We start from the raw sequence: 10,000 nt of genomic DNA on the forward strand, positions 1-10,000 counted from the left end.
AGTGCACTATATAGGGAATAGGGCTCTGGTCTATAGTAGTGCACTATATAGGGAATAGGGCTCTGGTCTATAGCAGTGCACTATATAGGGAATAGGGCTCTGGTCTATAGTAGTGCACTATATAGGGAATAGGGCTCTGGTCTATAGTAGTGCACTATATAGGGAATAGGGCTCTGGTCTATAGTAGTGCACTATATAGGGAATAGGGTCTAAAGTAGTGCACTATATAGGGAATAGGGTCTATAGTAGTGCACTATATAGGGAATAGGGCTCTGGTCTATAGTAGTGCACTATATAGGGAATAGGGTCTAAAGTAGTGCACTATATAGGGAATAGGGTCTATAGTAGTGCAAGATATAGGGAATAGGGCTCTGGTCTATAGTAGTGCACTATATAGGGAATAGGGTCTAAAGTAGTGCACTCTATAGGGAATAGGGTCTATAGTAGTGCACTATATAGGGAATAGGGTCTAAAGTAGTGCACTATATAGGGAATAGGGTCTAAAGTAGTGCACTATATAGGGAATAGGGTCTAAAGTGTTTTCAGACCTCAAAGAGTGGTCTTTTTCAATACTGGTCCAGTGCAGGGTTTTGTACCAGCCAACACCAACACTTCTCTTTGTGTGTGTGTGTGTGTGTATATGTGTGTGTGTGTGTGTGTGTGTCTGTTTGTGTGTGTGTGTCTGTTTGTGTGTGCGTGAGTCTGTTTGTTTGTGTGTGTGTGTGTGTGTGTGTGTGTGTGTGTGTGTGTGTGTGTGTGTGTGTGTGTGTGTGTGTGTGTGCGCGTGTGTGTGAGTCTGTTTGTGTGAGTCTGTTTGTGTGTGTGTGTGTGTGAGTCTGTTTGTGTGTGTGTGTGTGTGTGTGCGTGTGTGTGTGTGTGTGTGTGTGTGTGTGTGAGATTTCAGGCTCTGAATGAGATCCCAGACAGAGAGGGCCCCTCGAAGTACCAGGAGGAGGAGGAGGAGATGGGTTTTGGCAGCCTGCTCAGGTAACAACCTTATTGTTACTGTGACAACCTGTCCTTGTTGTTACTGTGACAACCTGTCCTTGTTGTTACTGTGACAACCTGTCTTTGTTGTTACTGTGACAACCTGTCTTTGTTGTTACTGTGACAACCTGTCCTTGTTGTTACTGTGACAACCTGTCCTTGTTGTTACTGTGACAACCTGTCCTTGTTGTTACTGTGACAACCTGTCCTTGTTGTTACTGTGACAACCTGTCCTTGTTGTTACTGTGACAACCTGTCCTTGTTGTTACTGTGACAACCTGTCCTTGTTATTACTGTGACAACCTGTCCTTGTTGTTACTGTGACAACCTGTCCTTGTTGTTACTGTGACAACCTGTCCTTGTTGTTACTGTGACAACCTGTCCTTGTTGTTACTGTGACAACCTGTCCTTGTTGTTACTGTGACAACCTGTCCTTGTTATTACTGTAGGTGTGACTTACCTGGATTCATCCAAATGATGTTATTACTGGTATTGTTTCCACTTATCGTATCTAGACAGGCTGCCATTTTAACATTTACAATAGATATGTTTTCTGCTTTTGGCTGTTGTGTGCTCTGACCTCCACTCACTGTATATTTAGTAAGTCTACTGTACTGATACATCCTTTGGGTAAAGAAATGACTGCTGTAGGAAGGGATTTTCCCTGATGGTTTGTGTGGAAGCACCTCTGTGAAGCAGCTCTGTGAAGCACCTCTGTGAAGCACCTCTGTGAAGCACCTCTGTGAAGCATCTCTGTGAAGCACCTCTGTGAAGCACCTCTGTGAAGCAGCTCTGTGAAGAAGCTCTGTGAAGCAGCTCTGTGAGGCACCTCTGTGAAGCAGCTCTGTGAAGCACCTCTGTGAAGCACCTCTGTGAAGAAGCTCTGTGAAGAAGCTCTGTGAAGCAGCTCTGTGAAGCAGCTCTGTGAAGCAGCTATTTGTGAAAGATCGTAATGGTACATGATCCAAGTCATTGCAGCCTGATGATTAATTATTGAATCATTTTATAGCGATCCCTAATGAAATGAAATGCATTAACTGGCCTTCACTAGATGTTTTTATGCTCTGTGAAGAGAGGCTCTAACATGTAGTTTAGACAAGAGATATGACAGAGACAGTCCTGCCTGTGCTGTTTATCTCTGTCATGTCCTTACCTACGTCTTCCTTCTAGTGACAGGATTCAGCGGTGGATCTGTGATGCTGATGTACTGAATCCTCTCTGCACTCTCTCCTCTTCTCTCCTTTGCTACATTGTCTGATAATGTGTTTTCACTGACACCTTTTCTCTCCTCCTCCTCAGGGCTAAGTCGGTCTGTTCCATGAGTGACTTCCAGCGTCTGATGGACAGCTCTCCCTTCCTGCCTGACAGGGGTCGTCATGGTGACCGTGGCCGTGACGACGTGACTCCGCCCCTGTCACCCGACGACCTGAAGTACATTGAGGAGTTCAACAGTAAGGGTTGGGACTTCCCTGTCCCTGGCCCATCCCCGACACCAGGCCACCACACCCCTACAGCCATGGAGGCCTGGGCAGAACGGCCCGCTTCAGGTACTGAATTCTGCTCATGGGTTTAACGCTGTCTGTTTTTACCACCACCATTTACATTTTTTATTTACATTTTTTATTTTTTCAATACAAAACTTACACATGCAAATGACAACATCACACGAACATTCACAGCATCACCCCTACCCAGAACCACCTGCTCCCCTCCCCCCCATCTCCAGCGCATCACTCTCCTCCACATGGCCTCAAACTGCAGCTCTCCGTGGCCCAAGCACTTTCAACATTTAGATAATAAAGCATTTAACCTTCCCGTTGTCTTAACGACGGCGGATTGGTTGATTTCCAGTTCCAGTTTTTTTTCAAGATGATTGACGATAAAAGTGTCGTCCAACCCGTCAGGTATCTCACTGCACCCTCATATGTCGTGTCGAGAAATCTGCAGAGAGACGGATTCAAAAGTACATTTACGTTGTAATACTTTCTGACTGACAACTTTCTAACTCCGCCCATAACTTTATGACATCATAACATTCCCAGGAGGTATGGATTATTGAGTTAGTTTCAACTTTCTAACTCCGCCCATAACTTTATGACATCATAACATTCCCAGAAGGCCTGGATTATTGAGTTAGTTTCAACTTTCTAACTTCGCCCATAACTTTATGACATCATAACATTCCCAGAAGGCCTGGATTATTGACTCATTGTTAGTTTTACGCTTAAGACACGACTCTGCCGTTGTGCTACTAGAATTTGTGAACTTTGTCACTTGTATAATGAATTCTATACATTAGTTTATGCTGGATTAAGCGTAGATTTTACGTTAACTGTAATTTAGTTAGTTATGATCCAACTGTCCCTCCATCTTGTGACAATATCAGTTCTTTGTAAGTCTTGGTTCCAATAGTTTATATTTATTTCTAATATAATTTGATGTCAAAAAGATTTCAAATCAAAAAATGTCTTGATATGAAACATTTAAATTGCACGTCCTTAGATATGATCTACATTAAGTCATTCCAAAATTCCTTTTGAATTCTGTCATGGGAATACATTTATCTCCTATTACCAAGTCATTTACGGTGTCTGTCTTTAGAATAAAAAATAAAAGAATTCTATCCAAGGATTGTTCCAAAGGGCTGTGTTTTAAGCGAGGGACATTGGTTCTCCGAGAATCCGTTTCAGAGCTGTATTAGTTAGAATTCTAGTTCTAATCATTCCACATTCTCTCTCTGACTCCCAGAACCATTCCAGCCGGCCTCGTGGTTCCTAACCACCAGCGCCACTTTGACCACCAATACCCAATCCAGCCACGAGCCCCCCTGCCCACCACACTGCCAGCGCTCCCCACTCAGGGGAAACGGGGGTAACATAGGAGGGGGAGCAGGGGTCCACGTCTCCCACAGCCCCACCCGATCCCCCGGGCCCTCCGATCAAGACTACCTGTACCCCAAAGGAACTAAGGGGCAAGGGGGTGGGGCTGTTGGTGAGGTAGGGGGTGCCTCCGGGATTGGGGGGGTAGGAGGTCCAGACGAGGTGTTTGGTGATGGTAGGTGGCCTCCTTCCTGTCATAAGGAGTTATTAGAGGGTGGGGGGGGGGTTGGGAGTCCCATCCCCACGGTGGGGTACGCGTCGTCTCTGGAGCTGCAGCTGTCACGGAACCTCAGTGATGACATGAAGGAGGTGGCCTTCTCCGTTAGGAACTACCGCTCTGGCACCTCGGACCACCTGGAGCAACAGAGACAGGTCTGTTGACGTTGTATCTGTTGTTGTTGTCTAGCTGTTCATCCATCTAGTCTGTTGTCTAGCTGTTCATCCATCTAGTCTGTTGTCTAGCTGTTCATCCATCTAGTCTGTTGTTCATCCATCTAGTCTGTTGTTCATCCATCTAGTCTGTTGTCTAGCTGTTCATCCATCTAGTCTAGCTGTTCATCCATCTAGTCTGTTGTTCATCCTTCTAGTCTGTTGTTCATCCATCTAGTCTGCTGTTCATCCATCTAGTCTGTTGTCTAGCTGTTCATCCATCTAGTCTGTTGTCTAGCTGTTCATCCATCTAGTCTGTTGTCTAGCTGTTCATCCATCTAGTCTGTTGTTCATCCATCTAGCTGTTCGTCTCTGTGAGGTTTCTACAGTATACTGTCTAGCTGTTCGTCTCTGTGAGGTTTCTACAGTATACTGTCTAGCTGTTCATCTCTGTGAGGTTTCTACAGTATACTGTCTAGCTGTTCATCTCTGTGAGGTTTCTACAGTATACTGTCTAGCTGTTCGTCTCTGTGAGGTTTCTACAGTATACTGTCTAGCTGTTCGTCTCTGTGAGGTTTCTACAGTATACTGTCTAGCTGTTCGTCTCTGTGAGGTTTCTACAGTATACTGTCTAGCTGTTCGTCTCTGTGAGGTTTCTACAGTATACTGTCTAGCTGTTCGTCTCTGTGAGGTTTCTACAGTATACTGTCTAGCTGTTCGTCTCTGTGAGGTTTCTACAGTATACTGTCTAGCTGTTCATCTCTGTGAGGTTTCTACAGTATACTGTCTAGCTGTTCGTCTCTGTGAGGTTTCTACAGTATACTGTCTAGCTGTTCATCTCTGTGAGGTTTCTACAGTATACTGTCTAGCTGTTCATCTCTGTGAGGTTTCTACAGTATACTGTCTTTCAGGTTTGGGGATCCTCTTCTCACTTAGACTTTTCACTTGTCTGTTTAATTGACTCCACAGCTCCGAGATATGGCGTGTCAGACAAATGGTTTCACCACTCGGGGAACCCAGACCACTCAGACCATCAGCGTGGGGTTACAGACAGACATCCTCCGCACCCTCACCAGCTCCCCTCACCGCTGCCTCACCCCTAAAGGAGGCTCCACCCCTATCTCCTCCCCCTCCAGAAATATCCGTAAGATACAGTACTCCCCTGTAGTCCAGTCCAAGTTCGAGCGTCCATGTTGTTCTCCTAAGTACGGCTCCCCTAAGCTCCAGAGGAAGCTGTCAACATCATCGAAGGCTGACCTCCAAGGTGGGGCCTCAAGCTCCACGGCCGGCCCCAGGGCCCCTACCCCTACCACCCCCCAGAAGGGTGCCTCTGAGTCGGCCTGGGCTCGCTCCACCACCACCAGGGACTCTCCGGTCCACACCACCATCAACGACGGCCTGTCTTGTCTCTTCAACATCATAGACCACAGCCCCGTGGCCTACGAACCCCCGCAGTGCAAATTCACCAAGTCCCCCAGCCGCTCCCGCCCCACCCCCCTTGACCCCTCACCTCCTGGTGAACCCGGTCTACCCCCCTCAGACCTCAAAGACCCAAGATACCTTGGAGCTGTCCAGGAGTTTCTGAGGAATGTCCGCGGGCGTTCTCCCAGCCCGGTGCAGCTGATAGTAGAGACCCAGGGAGGGCCGGGGGGAACAGGGGGGGAGAGGACACCGGAGGTGCTCAGTATACGCCAGGACCTGTCTGCCCCGCCTGGATACACCCTGGCAGAGAACGCAGCCCGTCTGCTTAACAAGAAGCTGTTGGAGCAGAGCTTCAGGGAGGAGAAGAGACTGGGGTCTGGTGGGTCCTCAGCCCAGGGACAGGGAGGCTGCACGAGAGAGGGGCGACAGGCGGAGGGAGACAGGAACCAGTCGGGGTGTTTGGAGGTAAATAATAACACCTACTGCGTTTATTGCTTAGTGTTTATTAGGCTCACTTTTAGGTCACCTGTTGGTCACCTGTTGGTCACCTGTTGGGCATGTTCTTTCCTAGAGTCCTAGAAATGGATAATTAAAACCTACATAAACACTAACTAGGATTTTTTTTAAATTACTTTCAAAATGTGTTCTTATTGACCTAAATGCTGGTGTTTTAGTCTAAATACTATCACTCTACTAATTGGATTGGTTGTTTATATTTGTTGTTAGTTTATTAGCCCACCCATTGGGCTACAGACCCAGACAAGCAATATTTTGACCAAAACAAACCCAATTTAGGAAATAATAATTTTTAAAAAATCATATAACTCTGTGCTGGTGTTTTCTTGTCTGATCAAAAAGCATTGACTGACACTATAGTAGTGTTTCATATTGAATAACTTTTTTCCACATACAGTATTTTACTGTATTCTATTGTATTCTACAGTATTTTACTGTATTCTATTGTATTTTACAGTATTTTACTGTATTATATTGTATTCTACAGTATTTTACTGTATTCTATTGTATTCTACAGTATTTTAGTGTATTCTATTGTATTCTACAGTATTTTACTGTATTCTATTGTATTGTACTGTATTTTACTGCATTATATTGTATTCTACAGTATTTTAAGGCATTCTATTGTATTCTACAGTATTTTCTGTATTCTACTGTATTTTACTGTATTCTATTGAATTCTACAGTATTCTATTGTATTTTCCCCTAGTTCAGTATATACTATTGTGCTTCTTTGTTTCTTCTCTATACTGGAAAGGGCTGATCTGACTCCTTTTGACTCCTATCACTCTGCTTCAGCCACCATCCATTCAGTTGGACACTGTTAGTATTGTAGTTAGCATTGCCGTGACCATAAGGAGTAGGGCTGACCCGATAGTACTGAGGGTTTCAAACCCTGGCTGTCTGTTCTAACCTAACGTAGCAGGTTTTTTTTAGAGGAAAAGGAAGCTAGGTTGAAATAGCTGTATCCCTGGAAACTGGATACATCCGGTTGTTGTCAACTTCACTTAGGGTGATCTTGCCCCAAGCAATGTGTTGAAAAAACATGAATATAACATTTTGGTTGAAATTCTTTAAGTGATTCCAGTATCAGTACACCATTAGAAAAGATCTGCGCAAAAAGTAGGTTAAAAGCTATATAACATTATTATAATAGTGTATGTTTGAAGTGAATGAAAACATTACAGTGAAGCACTCATTTCTATTCCTACTGTACATACACTGAGTGTACAAAACATTAAGAACACCTTCCTAATATTGAGTTGCACCTACTAACATACCCCGTTCAAAGGGACTTACAGGGCATTCGGAAAGTATTCAGACCCCTTGACTTTTTAGTTACGTTAGTCATGTTCTAAAATGGATTATAAATGTTAAAAAATCCTCCTCATCAATCTACACACAATACCCCATAATGACATCACAATACCCCATAATGACATCACAATACCCCATATTGTCGACCTTGTCTTCACCTGTATTTGGGGAGTTTCTCCCATTCTTCTCTGCCGATCCTCTCAAGCTCTGTCAGGTTGGATGGGGAGCATCGCTGGACAGCTATTTTCAGGTCTCCCAAGAGATTCAAGTCCTGGCTCTGGCTGGGCCAATCAAGGACATTCAGAGACTTGTCCCGAAGCCACTCCTGTGTTGTCTTGGCTGTGTGCTTAGGGTCCTTCGCCCCAGTCTGAGGTCATGAGTGCTCAAGAGCAGGTTTTCATCAAGAATCTCTATGTACTTTGCTCTGTTCATCTCTCCCTCGATCCTGACTAGTCTCCCAGTCCCAACCGCTGAATAACAGCCCACAACATGATGCTGCCACCACCATGCTTCACTGTAGGGATGGTGCCAGATTTCCTCCAGATGTAATCTTGGTTTCGTCAGACCAGAGAATCTTGTTTCTCATGGTCTGAGAGTCCTTTAGGTGCCTTTTGGCAAACTCCAAGCAGGCTGTCATGTGCCTTTTACTGAGGAGTGGCTTCCATTTGGCCACTCTACCATAAAGGCCTGTTTGATGGAGTGCTGCTGAGATGGTTGTCCTCCTGGAAGGTTCACCCATCTCCACAGAGGAACTCTGGAACTCTGTCAGAGTGGCCATCAGGTTCTTGGTCACCTCCCTGACCAAGGCCCTTCTTCCCCAATTGTTCAGTTTGGCCGGGCGGCCAGCTCTAGGAAGAGTCTTGGTGGTTTCAAACTTCTTCCATTTAAGAATTGTGGAGGCCACTGTGTTATTGGGAACTTTTTTTTTTTTTTTTTTTTTTTTTTTTTTTTTTTTTTTTTTTTTTTTTTTTACCTTTATTTAACCAGGCAAGTCAGTTAAGAACAAATTCTTATTTTCAATGACGGCCTGGGAACAGTGGGTTAACTGCCTGTTCAGGGGCAGAACGACAGATTTTGTACCTTGTCAGCTCGGGGGTTTGAACTCGCAACCTTCCGGTTACTAGTCCAACGCTCTAACCACTAGGCTACCCTGCCGCCCCGGCAATGCTGCAGAAATGTTTTGGTACCCTTCCCCAGATCTGTGCCTCGACACAATCCTGTCTTGGCTCTCTACGAAAAATTCCTTTGACCTCATGTCTTGGTTTTTGCTCTGACACACACTGTCAACTGTGAGACCTTATATAGACAGGTGTGTGCCTTTCCAAATCTTGTCCAATCAATTGAATTTACCACAGGTGGACTCCAATCAAGTTGTAGAAACATCTCAATGATGATCAATGGAAATAGGATGCACCTGAGCTCAATGTTGAGTCTCATAGCAAAGGGTCTGAATACTTAAATGAGATATTTATGTTTTTATTTGTAATACATTTGCAATAAATTTGAAAAAAAAACTGCTTTCAATTTGTCATTATGGGGTATTGTGTGTAGATTGATGAGGACATTTTTTTTTAAATTCCATTTTAGAATAAGGCTGTAACGTAACAAAATGTGGAAAAAGTCAAGGGGTTTGAATACTTTCCGAATGAATATTTTGTCTTTCCCATTCACCCTCTGAATGGTACACATACACAATCCATGTCTCAATTGTCTCAAGGTTTAAAAATCCTTCTTTAACTGGTCTCCTCCCCTTCACCTACACTGATTTTAAAGTGGATTGAACAGGTGACATCAATAAGGGATCACAGCTTTCACCTGGATTCACCTGGTCAGTCAATGTCAAGCCTGACCTGTAAATCACAAATCTGTAGATGTTTTTACTCTCTTAATGACCACATATAGACTGGATATTACAGGACTATGTTGTTAGACTGGATATTACAGGACTATGTTGTTAGACTGGATATTACAGGACTATGTTGTTAGACTGGATATTACAAGACTATGTTGTTAGACTGGATATTACAGGACTATGTTGTTAGACTGGATATAACAAGACTATGTTGTTAGACTGGATATTACAGGACTATGTTGTTAGACTGGATATTACAATACTATGTTGTTAGACTGGATATAACAAGACTATGTTGTTAGACTGGATATTACAGGACTATGTTGTTAGACTGGATATTACAATACTATGTTGTTAGACTGGATATTACAATACTATGTTGTTAGACTGGATATTACAGGACTGGGGTAGTGTAGTTGTTAGATTGGATATTACAGGACTATGTTGTTAGACTGGATATTACAGGACTATGTTGTTAGACTGGATATTACAGGACTATGTTGTTAGACTGGATATTACAAGACTATGTTGTTAGACTGGATATTACAGGACTATGTTGTTAGACTGGATATTACAAGACTATGTTGTTAGACTGGATATTACAGGACTATGTTGTTAGACTGGATATTACAGGACTGGGGTAGTGTAGTTGTTAAAC

At 43.8% G+C, this 10,000-nt stretch overlaps 1 protein-coding gene across 1 annotated transcript in view; it reads left to right on the top strand.

The window, feature by feature from the left end:
• Positions 1-10,000, top strand: part of LOC139375782 (microtubule cross-linking factor 1-like) — a 124,448-nt gene that overhangs the window by 99,581 nt on the left and 14,867 nt on the right. Inside the window, exons 14-17 of the mRNA XM_071117625.1 lie at positions 905-987; positions 2,287-2,534; positions 3,736-4,238; positions 5,205-6,122. Of these exons, the coding sequence (XP_070973726.1) occupies positions 905-987; positions 2,287-2,534; positions 3,736-4,238; positions 5,205-6,122 (1,752 nt within the window). The remainder of the gene's footprint in view (positions 1-904; positions 988-2,286; positions 2,535-3,735; positions 4,239-5,204; positions 6,123-10,000) is intronic.

Source organism: Oncorhynchus clarkii, chromosome 20 (genome assembly GCF_045791955.1).
Source record: "Oncorhynchus clarkii lewisi isolate Uvic-CL-2024 chromosome 20, UVic_Ocla_1.0, whole genome shotgun sequence".
In the NCBI taxonomy this organism is placed as follows: domain Eukaryota; kingdom Metazoa; phylum Chordata; class Actinopteri; order Salmoniformes; family Salmonidae; genus Oncorhynchus; species Oncorhynchus clarkii.